Consider the following 16,975-nt stretch of genomic DNA (forward strand, 5'->3'; position numbering starts at 1 on the left):
CATATATATTACATATATTAAACATAATTATATAATGTAATATAATATCAATTACAGTAATTAATAATAATTATATAATATAATATTAATTACAGTAATTAATAATAATACTAATAATAATAGTATTATTGTTATCATTATTATATTATTATTATTATTATTGTTATTATTATTGTCATTACCAAATTTACTAGAAACAATCGATCGTAAAGAATGTACTGTAACAACCTCGCGGCAGGCGTTTTTCACAATTACCGATCGTCAACGACCAGACAAAGAAAAAAACCTGGCCGCGAGCCAGGACCAATCGCATCGCCTCTCCCGAAATTTCTCCACCAGTGTGCGAAATCGTTGCGCGAATCATACAGAAAGGATTGTACTCGATTCTCTTCGGGTATTCGGCGGGAACAATTAGTAACAAGCAATACTTATATCGTGCGCCCCGAGCGTTTAACGTGCGGCGACGACGACGACGACGATCAACAGATCTCCTCGACCGACACGGGCGCGGTGTGCTCGCGCGCCACGTGATATCTCAGCAGTGTCGGTATCCTGGCTCTGTGGGTGCAAAACGGGCACGGATACAGCGGCTCCATTTGACAGAAAAAATTCATGTGTTTCCGGAGGCTCCGCCAGTCGCTGTACTTCTTCGCGCACTTCAGACAGAGCAGCTCGTCCTTGCAGCGCCGCCACAATTCGCGGGGCAGTTGGTCGCAAAACAGACGTCGTTTCACTGAAACAGGATCGGAAAATCATGTGAGCGAGATCTCTGTGTATATGTGTGTGCGCGCGGGGGGAGACAGAGGGGCGCGAAAATGTCGGAAGGGAACGATCAAACAATCAGGGAGGAAGAAGGCGGCGTTCTTTTTTTATTGTAAAGAGAGGCCCGCGCCGATTCGACGGCCACGCCTTCTCGCCGCGCTCTCGAGACGATCGATACACTGTATCCCGTGCAATTATTGATGTGCGCGCGAGCACGGAGGCCGGGGTGCGCGCCCCTCGAACGACGAGCGCGCGCGCGAGGAAGACCTGGCCGGGGAGAGTTCGACGCGCGGAGGAAAGGGTGACGACATCGATGCGTGGACACACTGAAAGAGAGAACGAAATTAAAGTTCGCAGGCAAGAGGGGGGTGGGGGCGGAGGGAGGGAGATCCGTGGGGGTTCGATCTGGCACGCGGCGACGCGGTAGGAGAACAGAAAATAGGATCTTCTCTCGAGAAGGGTGTTTTTCTTTTGTCCCGGTGAAGTCGAGAGGAAAGCATTTGCCGTGAGATACGTAAATCGTGTGTATTTATTAGTTTTCTTCTGTTTTAAGTAACACCTTATACAACAACAAAAGGGTCTTTCTGACGAGATATCCTGCTTTACGTATCGCGGGTTCAAGTGAACAAAAGGAAATCAAAAATATTTCAGGCTCGGGCTCTTTTCGCCCGCGGCGACGCAACGAGGGCACCCTGACCGACGCGTCGACGACAAGTCGCGCTCTCGAGATCTTCTTTTTACTTTCGTCGCTCCTCCTTTTATATTTGTTTTTGCTTGCCGCACACCACGCTTCGTAAAACGCGCGTGCGTTATTCTTTCTTTTTTTTTCTTTTTTTGGTTAAATCGATTCGTCGACCAGGAACGAACGAAAAGAAGCGTGAACGCGAGACGAACGATTTCTCATTTTTTCCTCTCTTTCTTTCTTTTTCTTCTTCTTCTTCTGCTTCTTCTTCTTCTTTTTTGCTTTCCGCCGTCGCTTCTTCGTGCGCGCGTTTCTTTTTTTCTTTTTTTACTCTGTCATCCCTCACGTCACAGCCTAAAACAACGCCGATCTGCCGCCGATCGCGAGAAAGATCATCGGAGCCGTCACGTTTGTCGACTGCGACAATAACGACCGGCCGGCGAACGATCGCCGGCCACGTCCTGAGCAACAACGATACCATTTTTTGGATAGAAGTCGTCGTCGAAGTCCTTTTTAATAAGTGCACCATCGCAGATAGTTATAATCCTAGTTCCCTTTAATAAAACGCAGTCTTAACGGATTAATTCGGTGAATCGAAGTGAAACAATCGGGAAGAATATAGCGAGAAACGGAGGGGGGCGGTGGGTGAGGGGAAACACGTGAGAAACAAAAAGTCGGAGAAATTAGTAGTGTTGATGAACGGCTCGAAACATTCAGCACCGTCGAGGCGCGACCCGCGCGGCCGCGCCACGAGGAGGAACGCCGTCAACTCGCATCGTACAGCATAATCATTTTTACACGTACTCGTCCAAGGAAACCGCTTAACCCGTTGCGCTGCTTACGCGTGGCCGAAACAATGGGGAAAAAAGCGCGCGGCGCGGCGCGCCCTGTTTTGTTCGCGTCGCCTCGTTTTAACGCGTTCACAGCCGAGAGATGACGAATAATACTTAATAATAAGAAAAAAGAATGCGACACGAAGACACGGAATTTTTTTCGCGCGAACCGCTTCGATTAATTTAAGCATTTAAAAAGGGGGGAGGGAGATGGATAACGCTCTCTCCCGCGTCCTCTCGGCGCCGTCTTTGCAAGCTACGCGAGATCGCGTGGAAAGAAAACGATGAAAACAATATATATATATATATATATAAACAATACTTTGGGTAACAAAAACAAAATTAATATAATATATATAATAAAACAAAAGTATGGTATTTGCGGAAAATGATTCCTGAGGTCATTCGAAGCAACTTCTTCCTTTACAAAAATGTTCTCCGAGGCTTCGTTCACGACTTATTGACGAGAAACGTGAAACCAGTCGGAGAGCCAGTGCGGCCGGCACTCCGCCCTCCGCGTCGCGTCGGCCGTATGACTCAGCGGCTGTCGTCGCGAGGGCGGGGCGTCAGCCGTACGCGATCTCTCGTTGGTCAGTGTTTTTCGTGAATAACTCGTAAACGAAGCCGCGGAGAAAATTTTTGTAAAGGAAAAAGTTGCTTCAAGTCACCTCAGGAACCTCTCAGTTCCCGGAAATACAATAATTTTAGGGCACCCTATATATATAAATACCACCGATTATTGCATGCGGCTGGTTTAAAAAAAAGAGAACGATGGAAACGAAAGAAGTTCCCGCCGAAAATTTCGGTCACGCGTGAGCGCGAACAAGTTAAGCCGTGTTTCAGTCCTCTGCGGCGCACGCAGAGTGATACGAATGTATACAGCTATGAGAGAAACAAAACAACGAATAACCGACAATATGTTCGGAAAAAAAACGTAACGTAAAACTTATCGAAAGCCCAACACGCGCGCTATATATATATATATATATAATATATATATAATATATATATTTATATATATCAAATAATCAGCCTTTAGTATCGCGAAAATATTTTCTCGTGCTCTCCTTCATTCTCGTTTGTTTTTTTCTCCATTTTTCTTTTTTACAGAACGAGCAACAAAGCGTATCTTCTTCATCTTGCACTCGGATGCACATCGTCGATGCACGTGCAAAGATCCAGAGCTTATTAAGACACTTTTTTTTATTTTTCAAGAAAACGGCACATAATCGTCGCCAAAAATTTCGATAATCGTCCCCCGACGGGGGGGACCCCCCCTGGTCTTCTTCTTTTCTTTTCTTTCTTTTCGTATTCTCACCGTGATAAAACGCTCCTTCGCCGTGCTCAGTGCCATTTTATGACCTTATCCTTAGAAATATTACGTGTACATATATATACATACACATATATAGATGTACACATGTACATGTACAGGGTGTCCCGAAAATGTCTCGCAATCCGAAAGTTGCGGGTTCCTCGGGTCATTCGAAGCAACTTTTTCCTTTACAAAAATTTTCTCCGAGGCACCGTTAACGAGTTATTAACGAAAAACAGTGACCAATGAGAGGCGAGCTCGGCTGGCGCGAGGCGACCGAGCCAATGAGCGGAACTAGGCTTCGAGCGCTGGTTGGCTGAGCCGCCTCGCGTTAGCCGTACTCGATTCTTATTGGTCACTGCTTTTTCCTTAATAACTCGTTAACGGCGCCTCGGAGAACATTTTTGTAAAGGAAGAAGTTGCTTCAAATGACCCGAGGAACTCGCCGTTTCCGGATTACGAGACATTTTTGGGACACCCTGTATACACGTATATGTATACACATATATATGTATATTTATTTATTTATTCATTCGTTTATTTGTTTGCTTATTTATTTATATATTTATGTATAGATTCTTCTGATAGTCAAAAGCTTATCGATTTAAAAAGGCCATACCAGTATTCCAGCCGTTTTCGAGTAGCTGCCAGTCGCCAGGCGATTACTATGTCCACGCGTGCTGTTACCTCGGACAATACTTATCCGAACGAAAAACTGTCTTCGAACGATCTTCGGTCGAACGTCGAGCTTCTCGAACGGTTTCCGCCGCTGGCTCCGGGCTCCGCATTCTCTTCCGCCGTGGTTTTTCATACTCGAACGTATCTATGAACGCGCGCGCGCGATTGCCGCTTTCTTCTCTAATATCTTCCTTAACAGCTAGTCTACGTAACACGACGTGAATTCCTTAAGACGTAAGTGACACTTGAAACTTCTACTGCTTGTAGGAGATAGAGAGAGATAGATAGAGAGATAGAGATTACGTTAAAAAGATTTTCTTCCGCAAGGAACCATTTCCGCGGTTTCTTCGAACGGTGTCGCCGCGCGCAGGGACATTCTCTCGCGAGATTCGCGGAAGTTCCGCGTCCGTCTGCGTAAAACGTAAAAGAAAAGCCGGAAAACAGCGCGGGCAGTTCTCTAATTAAAATCCCTTACTTGGCTACAGTGCTAATTGTCACGTCGACTAAAAACTTATGATTAATTCGCGAAATCCGATCACTGGATCATCGTCGATTCTTTTGCTAAACCTAAAAAAAAATCGTTCGCCCAAGAGCGTCGTGATGATTTAAAAAGTCCGTTCATCGTAAAAGAGCTTGGAATTTCTGAGAAAATGTCCTAAGTAATTTGTACTGAAATGTCTCGATTCGCGAGAGAGTGCGCGGCGCGCCTCCAAACTCCGCGACGTTCGAGGTCGCCCGGATAATGTTTGCGATCTCGAAGCAACCGGCACGAATCGTTCTCGGATCGTGAGATCGTCCAATTGGAGAACATTTTTCGAAAAATGAATTGCACTTCGCGGCGACGTTGCCGGACGCGAGTCGGAATTTGCAACTTCGAGCGAACGTTTCCGATGGATCTTCGCGACCTTGGCGCGAATTTCATTCCGAGACTGAAGGTATAGCGAAATATGCGACTGTCGCGGCCGATCGAACAGACGTTCGAGTCCCAAGCGACGTTGGCAGACCGTCGAAATCAGGTTTCATTTTTAGGATACAGTAATTCCTCCCGGAAATGCCGAATTTCGGGTTGCCGGGAATTTTTCCCTGTGACAGTGCCACGCCTATGTAATTTATTGCCGCGTCGACGTTAAGGTTCGACGAAAGTGAAACTGTCGAACGCGAAAGCACTCGCGTCGACTTGCTTCGCCGCTACGTTTCTGCACTGCGAACTAATTAATACGAAAGCAACGAATTGAAATTGAATGGCAACGACACTCGACTCTATCGCTCGCGATACGACTCGCGCAACCGTTTCGTTCGCGCTTCGAAAACCGAGCGATATTCCGAATCTCTGCCAATGTTATCCGCGAGTCGCGAATTCGTTCGATCGCGTCGTATAACGGGACTCTCCTCTCGCAAGTTTCGTTTCCGAAACGAATTGGAACGCGCAACAGCATTTAATTCGAGCGAGACTACGAAGCGCGGTAAATTCTCTCCGATCGTCCCTCGGCTTGCGAACGAAAATGGACAATTTGGAAGGGGGGGATACGATTACGGTAAACTCTCCCCAATTGTCCTTCGGCTTGCACGATTGTTCGAGCCTCGCGGCTCGTTTTCACGGTTGCCAAATTGTCTATTTTCGTTCGCAAGCCGAGGGACGATCGGAGAGAATTTACCGCGCTTCGTAGTCTCGCTCGAATTAATTGCTGTTTCGCGTTGTTTCGTTGTCGATATGGTTCGACGACGTCCGAGGGACGATCGGAGAGAATCGCGGGGAGAATTGCACCTCCTCGAGAACCGCGAGCGAGAACCGTTAACGAGAAGTTAACCAACGCGAAACGTTTGATCGAAGTTACGAATTCGGCGGAGCGTTAAAATCCGTCGGAACAGCGTGCACGCGAGACCGCGGATTTCCGCGCGACATAAAAAAATGATCGATTGCAAGAAGGGCGCCAAAATACCGAGTTCCTTCTATCGGTGCTCGTGTTAATCGACTCGCGGCAATAAAACGGAATCTTCCAATTCTTCCGATCATTTATGCTGTTTTAAACCGCGACCGCTCCCCATAAACGCGTAAAATCCGCGATCATTGTGCACACAACGAAGACACCGTTTGAACCGTCGTTCAAAGAAAGATCTCGCCGATGGATCGTCGATCGTTGAACTTGCGGCGATCAACGAGATTCGCATCGGAACGAAACGCGCGACCAGACAGAAGCTGCTCGCTGGAAACGTTTTATAAAAAAAGAACCGAAGCAAGCGTCCGAGCAGATCGCCGAAACGCGAAACGGCGAAGCTCCCTGGCGCGCGTCCGTCGAAGAAACCGTCGAGATTCGTTCGCTCGGAAATGTAAATGTAATGCTCGACCGAGCTGCGCTAAATTCTGCCGAATTTCCCTCTCGGATCGCGCGCCGAAAACGGACGCCTCGGGCAACGTGGACGCGATGATCATCGTCCCCTCGGTTCTTTTTACAATCGCGGACTAATCGGCGACCATAAAAAAAAAGTGCGCCGCGAGATCGTCCATTTTTCGTTTAGAATCCGAAGAGGGGGAAAAATCGTGTAGACGATTTTAGTCGCAGTCGTTTCGGGTCGTGGGATCCGCGTCCGTTAAAAAGCCGCGTCTGGCCGCGTTGGGTGTCACGTCCGGCCGGCCTCAAATCGACATCCTGGTGGTGTCGGGGGTCTTGATCTCCACGTGGTACGGGTTTACCGTCGGCTGGTTGTCGGCCGGCACGCCCGCGCCGCCGCTGTTGCTGTCGACGCTCTCGTTGTGGAAGTTCCGCAGGTGCCTGATCAGGCTGCACCGTTGCGTGAACTTCCGATTGCAGAAGATGCAGCAGAACTTCCGGCGGACGCCGCACTCGAACCGCACGTGCCGCACCAGGTTGCCCTCGGTGACGTAGGAGCGGGTGCAACGGGGGCACTTCCACTTGCCGCTGGTGTTCCTGATCTTTCCGCAGACGGTGCGACGGTGCCGGTTCAGCGTGAATATGTGCGTGTAACCCTTGCCGCAGCTAGAGCACATGTACGGCTTGTCGGTCTCGGGGATCCAGCCGGACGTGTCCGGCAACACCAGCCGCGGCACCGCGTAGCAGCTCAGGCCCGGGTCGAAGGGCGGCGCCGGCTTCAGGCACGCCCCCAGCCGCGCCGGCGGCAGGTAGATCTCTGGAAAAAAAAAACAGAGAAATTTCGCGCGTTAGGCGGCACCGCTAATTCGATCGACCGCGGTGGCTGAGAGAGAAAGAGAGAGACAGAGAGAGAGAGAGAGAGAGAGAAAAAGATAAATAGAGAGAGAGAGAGAGAGAGAGAGAGAGAGAGAGAAATAGAGAAAGAGAGAGCATTTATCAGAGGCTGCGTCAGTCGCAGAAATCGCGGATAATAAAAGAATCATGAATAACGATATGTATATATAAAAAGAGAGAGCGAGAGAGAGAGAGAGAGAGAGAGAGAGAAATCAGTGAGTGAAATCAAATATATGGGAAACAATTGTAACGAAAAAAAAAAGAAATCCTTTGCTTTTTCTTTCTCAAAACGATCGTTCTTCGTTCTCCTTTTTTTCTTTTTTCTCAGTTTTCTTTTCTTTTTTTCTTTTTTCTTTTTCTTTTTTGAATCGAAAAGGTTAAAACAAAGGGGGAAGGACGTAATCTCGCGTTAACAGTTACGAAATTAATTCTGTGCGAACGAGTAATTAATTAGTAGTATATACGTACTTGTACATAGGAACAATACGCAGGATGAGTATCTTCGACATGAGCTGATTCGTCGAGCAGAGCAGAAATGTTAGATCGCAACATCTCACGCGCGCGCGCGCGTGAAAATATACATGTATATATATGAGAATAATGCGAGAAAAAATAATAATAATAATAATAAAAAAAGAGAAAAAACACTGAAATATTGTGAAAGCTCCCAAATTTGAATTTTCAACGAAACAAAAGATTATTATTGTTCGAGATGTCTTCAATGTTGCTCGCGAAAGCGTTCGAATCGATCGCGTTCCCTGAACTGCCGTCGGCCGACGCCGCGAACGTTGCGCGCTCCGATCGCCGAGATAACACTGAAATTCTGTGCACGTTTTTGGAAACGCGCGAACCAAGTTGGACGGAGTTGTTGTTGTCGTTGTTGTGATGGTTGCAGAATTGGTAGAACGGTCGCAGAGAAAATGATCGAGACGCGTGAATTATTTATGCGTCGTTGTGCGTTGGCGATGTTCGGTGGATATCCGTTTCGATATTAATTAGGCTAAACGTAGGCTATTAATTAGACTGATACGGAACTGCCTCTATCGCTATTATTTTATTAACGTATATATTATATTATATTGTAGCATAATAATTATTAAGTAATATGATAATTATTTACTTTATATTATTATATATACTTCGAATTAATGTAATAAATATTTATATATAAGATATATATATATATATATATATATCCTATCATTATCGTTTTATTTAATTATGTGATAATTTGACTATGTCAAGGTTATATGTCCCCTCATCGTAGCCTACAAATGATCCAATTGGTCTAATCAAAGAAATTTATTTGCAATATTATTTATATTTGATATTATAGAATAGATATAGAAAAATATTATGAAAGCTGCCCAAGCCCTCGAATAATTTATCAGCCTCGATTTTTGCTGTGGGTGCTCCACACAAATCTGGGACACGATTTGAGATTCTCAGTCCTCCTGAAACTACCACCTGACATACATATATGTATGTATGTATATATGTATTTGAAACTTGCAATTTTAAGATAATGTCTCTGACGAACCTTCGCGAATCGAATAGCGAGTCTTCTTTATCTTGGGGTTTTTAAAAAAATATGTATTCTAAAATATTTCTTACTTCCCCAAGGTGGTTATTTTGTTATTAAACAGTTAGCTCTAACCTGCATTAAATTAATATTTTCTGAACAATAATTTATATTGTTCATTGCTTCCCTCTCGTTGAATAATAAAAAAAAAAATAAAAACAATAAAATAAAGCAATATAATAAAAAAAAATAAAGCAATATAATAAATAAAGAATATAAAAAATAAGCAATATAATAAATAATCAATATAATAAATAAACGATGCAAGAGACAAGCAATATGGCAAATAAGCAATATACAGGGTGTCCCACAATTATTTTAACAGCCGAAAATGAGGGGTAGCTGAGGTCATTTGAAGTAACTTTTTCCTTTGCGAAAATGCAATCCGCGGCTTTGTTTACGAGTTATTAACGAAAAACACTGGCCAATGAGAGGTGACGGTGCGAGAGAGAGGGTCCGCGAGAGAGTCCGCAGCACGAGGCTTTGACAGAAGGTCGGGACGGACTCGAGCCGCGTTCGAAGTATTGAACAAGTCACGAAGCGAGAACTTTCCGGATTTTTTTAACTACATAACAGTGATATTTTTAAGAAAAACGCTGTTCACCTTTACTTTAGAACGTCTGAAGAATATTCACTAATTTTTCGGACTCGAAATAATATGTAGTTTAACCGTGACAGTCGTTTTAATTTTCTGGTGTGCATGACTCATGTGTACCATATGAAATTTTTATGCAAGGTGTACAGTGAAGATTAACAAAGTTCGTAAATGATATTTTAATTTAAATAATTCCGTGTACGAACAGAATTCAACGAATGATTCACAAAGCTGATTTAATAATAAATAATCGCGTTAAGGTACGTAAAGGATTTGTTTTTTAGAGAAATATGAAAAATATTATCGATAAGAAACTCACCCATTTAGTTGAGGATGCATTTGCTGACTCGTACGTACTGACCTCGTACAACGAACAGCTGATCCCAGGTCGATGACCGCAACATTCGAGGGATACTGTCGGTGGAACCTCTGGTATGGTTATTTGCGAAGTTCACTTACACTGCACTGTCACCAAACACTGATCAGTTATTTAATCACTGATAATCCGAATCACTTGTGGATATTTAAGAAAGATCACTGAGACTCGTTCGCGGATAATCGTTTATTCGACGCGTTCGTTCGGAAGTCGACGTTTCACTGCCGAAAAATTCAGGCCTTGACTGTGGGTCCTTGTTGTTCTTCGTTCGGCCGTCCGAGGAAATGACACTCGATACCATTTTCTTCGCACGGCCATTAATTACGTTCTAAGAGCGCAGGGTGACAGCGGGTCGGACACAGTTTACGTCTCGGCATATCTTGTTTATTTCATTTGGCGGTACCCTGCGCTTCGAAGAAAATAGTATCGGCTGTTATTTCCTCGGACGGCCGAAAGACGAACGACAAGGGCCCACGGTCGAGGCCTCGATTTTTTGGCAGTGAAACGTCGACTTCCGAACGAACGCGTCGAATAAACGATTATCCGCGAACGAGTCTCAGTGATCTTTCTTAAATATCCACAAGTGATTCGGATTATCAGTGATTAATTAAGTGATCAGTGTTTAGTGACAGTGCAGTGAAAGATCAGCTGTACGTTGTACAAGGTCAGTGCCCTTCGACATCATGAATTTCAGCCAGCAAATGCATCCTCAACTAAATGGGTGAGTTTCTTACTGATAATATTTTTCATATCTCTCTAATAAACAAATTCTTTACGTCCCTTATTTATTATTAAATCAGCTTTGCAAATCATTCGTTAATCTTCACTGTACACCTTGCATAAAAATTTCATATGGTACACACGAGGTGTCATGCACACCAGAAAATTAAAACAGCTGTCACGGTTAAACTTCATATTATTTCGGGTCCGAAAAATTAGTAAATATTCTTCAGACGTTCTAAAGTAAAGGTGAACAGCGTTTTTCTTAAAAATATCACTGTTATGTAGTTAAAAAAATCCGGAAAGTTCTCGCCTTGTGACTTGTTCAATACTTCGATCGCGGCTCGAGTCCGTCCCGACCTTCTGTCAAAGCCTCGTGCTGCGGACTCTCTCGCGGACCCTCTCTCTCGCACCGTCACCTCTCATTGGCCAGTGTTTTTCGTTAATAACTCGTAAACAAAGCCGCGGATTGCATTTTCGCAAAGGAAAAAGTTACTTCAAATGACCTCAGCTACCCCTCATTTTCGGCTGTTAAAATAATTGTGGGACACCCTGTATAACAAAGCAATTAAATGATGCAGCCTCGTAGACAGCTGCTCAAATTCGCCATGATCAACATTTCTTCTCTAAGAATTGTTTTTTAATCGCTTGGAATGCAATTTAATTTAATTTAATTAATCCAATTAATTCAATAAAATTTAATTCAATTCAACTCCGACTATTTAATCGGGTAACATTATTCTGGAACGATCGGATTACGTTTTGAAAATAAACGTAGATGCCAATGGCAAGTAATAACTTATTGCTTCGCGATATAAAATAATAATTACGAATACAATAATAATGAAATAATTAATGAATACTCACGGCACGTTTTGAAAAATGTTCAATCGCGAAAGGATCGATACGTCTCGAAAATAAAAGCTCTTCTACATAACAAAAAACGGATATTTCGTTGATCAATATAAAAAAAAAACACGATTACCAAATATTGCTCAACGAACAGCATCCTAATAATATTCTACGACTGTTCCGGTTGTAAAATAACTGTTCCAACACTTTTTATACCGCGAAAATGATCGTTAAAAATACTTTAAAAAAAAATCTCTACCAACCTCAAAATCTACTAAAAAATGTCTCGCTTGTAAAAAAGTCTAAATCGACGTCGTTTTCATTCGACGCGTCTAACAATAACATAATAATACTCATATTTTAATCATCGCGGCGTTCCCTCGGCTTGCAAACAATATTCAAACAAATACTATATTATAAAAATCAAATGTTATCGTTATTACTAAATAAATCTATCACATAATAATTCAGCGTCTCGTTCACTTTCCGACAAACGCGTCCCTCACCGTGGACACTTCTCGCGCGCAGAATCCGCTCCGCGAGAAATCCTCTCGAAAAAGTGGTCTCGCGACGCACGGATTCTCCTCGCGAAAATCCCACGCGAACGGTCGTTCCACCGAACGAACAACGCAATTACGAACCCTCATATCAACCATCCATTGTGTTCTACCAATTCCGCGCGGACTTCTTCTTCCCTTGTTCGCGCGTTTCAGAAACTCCGCGCGCCGCGAACAATTCTTCGGCGCGAGTGATTCTTCTTCTCTGAAATTCGGCGATCGGAATTCTTCCTCCGCTCGTCTCGTCGCGACGGCAGCTCGGAGAGCAGCCGTGGTCCGCGATACTTACGCGAGCATCGCGAGGCTGAGAGCTTCCAAAAAAGCTCGTTGGATCTTCGGGCGTTGAAGAGCGCGCTTCGACGCGATCGGACGGAAAGAAAGAAATCGCTCGCGCGCGACCGTCTCGTTTGCGACTGAATATGCGTTCAATACATTATTTATCTTGTGTTATGCGTTTTATTTCTGTCACTAGGCGCTAGGTGACACAGGTCCAAGATTCAAAACGGTTTTAACTAGTTTCGAAGCGGCGATTCAAAAGGGGGGGGGGGCGCAGGCTTTTCGACAACGGTACTTGATCTCCGGTGTCTATGTGTCCGTGTGTCTGTGTCTCTGTGTGTGTGTTTGTGTGTGTGTGTTTGTGTACGCACGCAAAAATGTCTAAACCGCGGAAAGGAGACGCCTCGAAACGGTGTGTCGGCGCTCCGACTATACATATACATATATATAACTATACAATCTCTGTACAACAGGAATTAACCGAGGAACTAAGACAGAAAAGAGAAAAGAGCTATACAACGTTTCGTCTAACGATTCGCCGGGCACAGAATGAAACAGTGTTCGTCTAACTAATTCGTTCCGAAAGAAGTCTCTTGTCAAGGTTAAAGTCTAAAACGCGTTCCGATCTCTTCGAGCACGCCGAGATCTTGATGGGCGGCGCACGCGGGAGAAGGAATCTTCGTGGACGAGACAGACCGAAAGAGAGAGAGATAGACAGAGAGAAAGAGAGACGCTCTAAAGCCGATCTTCCGGGTCAGAATCTTCCGTCGGGATCTTCGTGGCGTGCCTCTTCGTGGTCGCAACGATCTTCGATGGTGTCGCTGGCCTTCGATCAGAGGCTCTTGCGGCCGGTGTTGACCAGAGGCGGCCGATAAACATTGTGGATCTTCATGAGATGTCGCCTGAGATTCACGTTCTGCGTGTACCTGGACTCGCAGAGGTCGCAGGCGAAGTTCTTGCGGCCGCCGCACTCGTACCTGAGGTGCTTGATCAGGCTGTGCTTCATCTTGTAGCCGCGGCCGCACTGCAGACACTTCAGCAACTGATCTTCGTGACGCGGTTCGCGACGATGCGGCGCGTCGTGCCTGAGCTTGCGGCGCGCCGTCCATCGGCCGGCCGCCACCGCCTCCTCGGCGACACCTAGAAGAACATCAATAGCACAGTCGCGTTAATCAAAGGGGTTCCTCAGCAACGACACGTGCCACCCGTCGGAAGAACAACCGGGGGGAGGTGGGCGAACGCCGGGCGCTCGCGAACTGTTTCGGAGAACGATTCGTCGACGGATTCTCTCCGGGCGAGATCCTGCCAGGACTCTGGAAATCAGAGAGGTTGTTGATTTGGGCAACCGGGTCGGACAATGGAGGATTATACGAGGTACAGAGAGAAAGAGAGTAAGAGAGAGAATAAGAGAGAAAGAGAGATAGAGAGAGAGAGAGAGAGAGTAAGAGTAAGAGAGAGAGATACAAGCAGCGTATAAGTTAGGGAACGTGTTACGAGGATAGAAGCTAAGCGAGACAGTGAGCAGCATCGGAGTAGGGCAAAGGGGTAACCTTGGTGAGTAGTTTAAAATGGAGATAGAAGATTTCTGGTCCGACTCGCGACCGTTTCTTTTCTTTTTCTTTTTTGTTCTTTTTTCGGCGGTCCGGTCGGGCCGAAAGAGAGAGAGCGCGCGCGACCCTCGCCTCATCGGGACATCTCTATCTCTAGGATTACACGGGGAACTCTATTCGCGTCTACAATAGCAGACTGGGCTCCATCCCGTTGACAACGTCGATTTTATGGATCGCCGTTAGGTGACGCTGAAGACTCGTCTTCTGCGTAAAACTGTAGCTGCAGTAGTAACAAGGAAACTGACGTTTGCCGCCGCACTCCCATTTCATGTGCCTCCTCAGATTGCACAGCAACGTGTACCCGCGGCCGCACTGCTGGCAGGTGAACCGGGATCTCGGGTAGCCTGTTCAAACCGAAAGAAAAACATCGATCGTCAAATGGATACAAATGCCGTATTGGATCGCGCGCGGTTCGCAAGCGCGTCTAGATCGACGATGCAAAAATGTCGTTCGACAGCCACGAAATAAATAAGAGAGAGCGCCCTTGCCTTGGGTGCTGCGGTCGGGTGCCCCCGATTATCGCGTGAACGCATCGTGCGTCTGGCCGGCGGATCGTCTAAATTATGCCAACTACAGCCGCGTCTACCCGCGCGCGTACCCGTTCGCCAGTGAAAAATACAAAGCTCTCTTTTTGCCAGCCTCGGACGGCCGTCGACGTGATCGCCTCTTGCGCGAACTGAGAGAAAAGGCGCCCCTCCTTCGTTCTCGATCTTTCGCCGTCTCGAGAGAGCCGCGTCTCCGGGTTCCTCTCTCTCTCTCGACGAGAGAGCGGCGAAAACGCCGTCGGAGACTGGCAACGCGACACATCGACTCTACGCGAGCTAAACCAGAGAAGCGGTGTGACTTACTTTCGAGCGTGACGATTTTGCGTGTTCTTCCGTGGAGACTGAATGACAGAGTATAGGGGGCGTGGGTGGGGGGCGAGGGGTGTACTAAAAAATCTGTCTATAGAGGGGAGGGGTACGTTCAATTAGAGTGCATAACAATAGGCGAGCTGTTGATCTTGGTTGTTAGAAACTTCTCGTTGCGACAAACAAAAGAGAGACCACCGGATCACCCATGACGGAAAGATTCGCTGTGACAACAACATATTTCGACGTGAGAAATAAATCGACAATGGACGCCGGGCTCTGCGAGTTTATTCGTTTATTCAGTGCTACACGGACCGGTGGAGGGTGGGGGGCTGTGGGGGAGAGGGGGTGACGACGAGAAGATCGGCGATAGAAAACGTTCTTTCTTTTTTAGAGGTCCGGTCAGTTCTCGGCGTTCGACAGAGGATTGTAGGGCGCGGATCGCGGTTTGCATCTTCTCCGCGGCACAGGGATGTTGTGGAAACGCAGCAGGTGCTTCTGCAGGGTGACGTTCTGCGTGTACTTCTTCGGGCAGAAGGCGCAGAAGAATCTTCGCTGGCCGCCGCACTCGTAACGCATGTGCCTCACCAGGTTGTGCTTCAGCGAGTACCTGCGCCCGCAGCTCGAGCAGTTGAACTGCCGCTCTTCAGAGAAGACGTCCGCAAGCTCCGGTGGTCCCGCGGTCTTCGCGGCGGAGGACGACGAAGAGGACGGTGGCTCGAGGCAGGCGTACATCGGCTGGAAACCTGAAAAAAGATATTCGTCACTCGATTAGCATCGCCGAGACCGAGGCACGCGCGCTCCTTCCCCGTTTCACCTCCGAAAGTCGCCGCTCCCCGCGACTCGATGCGAAACACGTTTTCCTAGCTCGCGAATGGTTTACGCTCCGTCGAAACGCGCGCTCCTTTCTTCAATACTCACCCCCGTGGTCGCTTTCCGGAAGGGTGACGGGGGAGCGAGGCGTCGGAACTGCCTGGCGAAACTGCTTTTCTTCGGTTAACGGGTTCGTTCGTTCGTTTCCGAGGAGACATTTCGACTGAAACTGACGGATTAGTGAGCGACCTTTGTTCTTGGGAATCGCGGCATTCTTCGAGCTACGAGATCGAAGCGACTGTCCGAGCATTCGTCGGATTCCAGCTTCCATACGAACCTGTTTTCTGTTCAGAGTTTCTTCGAGCAGCCGCGCTCTTGAAATCCACGTGTGACCGTCTCACGGCAATCGGTGCGCGACGTTTCCAAACGGAGAGCGGAATTATTTTGGAAACGGTGCTCCTCTTCGATTGCGATTACCCCGAAATATGTCCTTTTTAAATATTTATTTAGATTTTATATGTAAGATAATTCTATGCCGCATTACCGGGTCAGTTCTGGATTAGGTTTGGCTTTTCGCATCGAGCAATGTTCTTTGTCACAGGAGTCGGTCGCAGCTGTCGTCCCGGAAGTGTTAAAATATACAGGATTATGTCAACGTTCCAACGGAGAGGTTCCTGAGACGATATCAAGCAAGTTTTTCCTTTACGGAAATTCTCTCCGAGGCACCGTTCACGAGTTATCGAGGAAAAACGCTGATCCAAACGCTGAGCGATCGCGCGCGGCCGACGCCACGCCCTCGCGGCCACCTCGGTACCGGCGCGACGCGGTATTGGTCGCGGGGGCGTGGCGCCGACGCGCTCGCTCGACATTCGACAGCGTTTTTCGTTAATAACTCGTAAACGAAGCCTCGTAGGCAAATTTTATAAAGGAAAAAGTTGCTTCAAATAGCCTCAGGAATCCTTCATTTCCGGAATGCAGGACACTTTCGGGACACCCTGTATTTTAACGCTCCGGGGACAGAACCAACTCTCGTGCCACCGAGGATTGCATTTTCGCCGAGGAAAAAGTTACTCAGGAATCCTCAATTTTCGGGGGTATTTTTGGGACACCCTGTATAGATCTGGAGACACCGCGTCGCCCTGTTACGTCTTGTCACGTTCTCGGAGCGAACGATCGCGGTACTTACCTCGCCGGAGCGCGATCGGAAAAAGTGTCTCCGACGAAAATCGATGCGAAGGAAGCATCTGCA

At 46.6% G+C, this 16,975-nt stretch overlaps 3 protein-coding genes across 5 annotated transcripts; all 3 read right to left on the minus strand.

Moving 5' to 3' along the window:
• Positions 1 to 1,273: 1,273 nt before the first annotated feature.
• On the minus strand, positions 1,274 to 11,047 carry LOC117224675 (zinc finger protein lsy-27). Its single transcript, XM_076526945.1, has 2 exons — positions 7,963 to 11,047; positions 1,274 to 7,417 (listed from the first exon to the last, which is right to left on the minus strand). The coding sequence occupies exon 2, from the start codon at positions 7,275 to 7,277 to the stop codon at positions 6,906 to 6,908; it is 372 nt and encodes a 123-aa protein (XP_076383060.1). The 5' UTR covers positions 7,278 to 7,417; positions 7,963 to 11,047; the 3' UTR covers positions 1,274 to 6,905.
• A 2,237-nt stretch (positions 11,048 to 13,284) lies between these two features.
• LOC117224485 (zinc finger E-box-binding homeobox 1) lies at positions 13,285 to 15,123 on the minus strand. Its single transcript, XM_076527001.1, has 3 exons — positions 15,120 to 15,123; positions 14,308 to 14,406; positions 13,285 to 13,592 (listed from the first exon to the last, which is right to left on the minus strand). The coding sequence occupies exons 1-3, from the start codon at positions 15,121 to 15,123 to the stop codon at positions 13,285 to 13,287; spliced, it is 411 nt and encodes a 136-aa protein (XP_076383116.1).
• Positions 15,124 to 15,191: 68 nt separating this feature from the next.
• LOC117224478 (uncharacterized) lies at positions 15,192 to 16,970 on the minus strand. Of its 3 annotated transcripts, XM_076526935.1 has the most exons (3): positions 16,064 to 16,970; positions 15,731 to 15,955; positions 15,192 to 15,659 (listed from the first exon to the last, which is right to left on the minus strand). In XM_076526935.1, the coding sequence occupies exon 3, from the start codon at positions 15,646 to 15,648 to the stop codon at positions 15,316 to 15,318; it is 333 nt and encodes a 110-aa protein (XP_076383050.1). In that variant the 5' UTR covers positions 15,649 to 15,659; positions 15,731 to 15,955; positions 16,064 to 16,970; the 3' UTR covers positions 15,192 to 15,315. The 3 variants fall into 3 exon arrangements, with proteins under 3 accessions (XP_076383050.1, XP_076383049.1, XP_033333340.1); XM_076526934.1 differs by having other exon boundaries at positions 15,192 to 15,955; XM_033477449.2 differs by having other exon boundaries at positions 15,835 to 16,970.
• Positions 16,971 to 16,975: the final 5 nt, after the last annotated feature.

Source organism: Megalopta genalis, chromosome 16, assembly GCF_051020955.1.
Source record: "Megalopta genalis isolate 19385.01 chromosome 16, iyMegGena1_principal, whole genome shotgun sequence".
NCBI lineage: Eukaryota > Metazoa > Arthropoda > Insecta > Hymenoptera > Halictidae > Megalopta > Megalopta genalis.

Excerpts from the sequence above, each read along its gene's own strand:
- LOC117224478 (XM_033477449.2), bottom strand. The coding sequence starts at position 16,057 with ATGGAAGCTGGAATCCGACGAATGCTCGGACAGTCGCTTCGATCTCGT. Across the intron at positions 15,660-15,834 it reads TCCGGAAAGCGACCACGGGG|GTTTCCAGCCGATGTACGCC; the intron begins GTGAGTATTGAA and ends ATCTTTTTTCAG.
- LOC117224675 (XM_076526945.1), bottom strand. The coding sequence starts at position 7,277 with ATGTGCTCTAGCTGCGGCAAGGGTTACACGCACATATTCACGCTGAAC.
- LOC117224485 (XM_076527001.1), bottom strand. Across the intron at positions 13,593-14,307 it reads ATGGGAGTGCGGCGGCAAAC|GTGTCGCCGAGGAGGCGGTG; the intron begins GTCAGTTTCCTT and ends ATGTTCTTCTAG.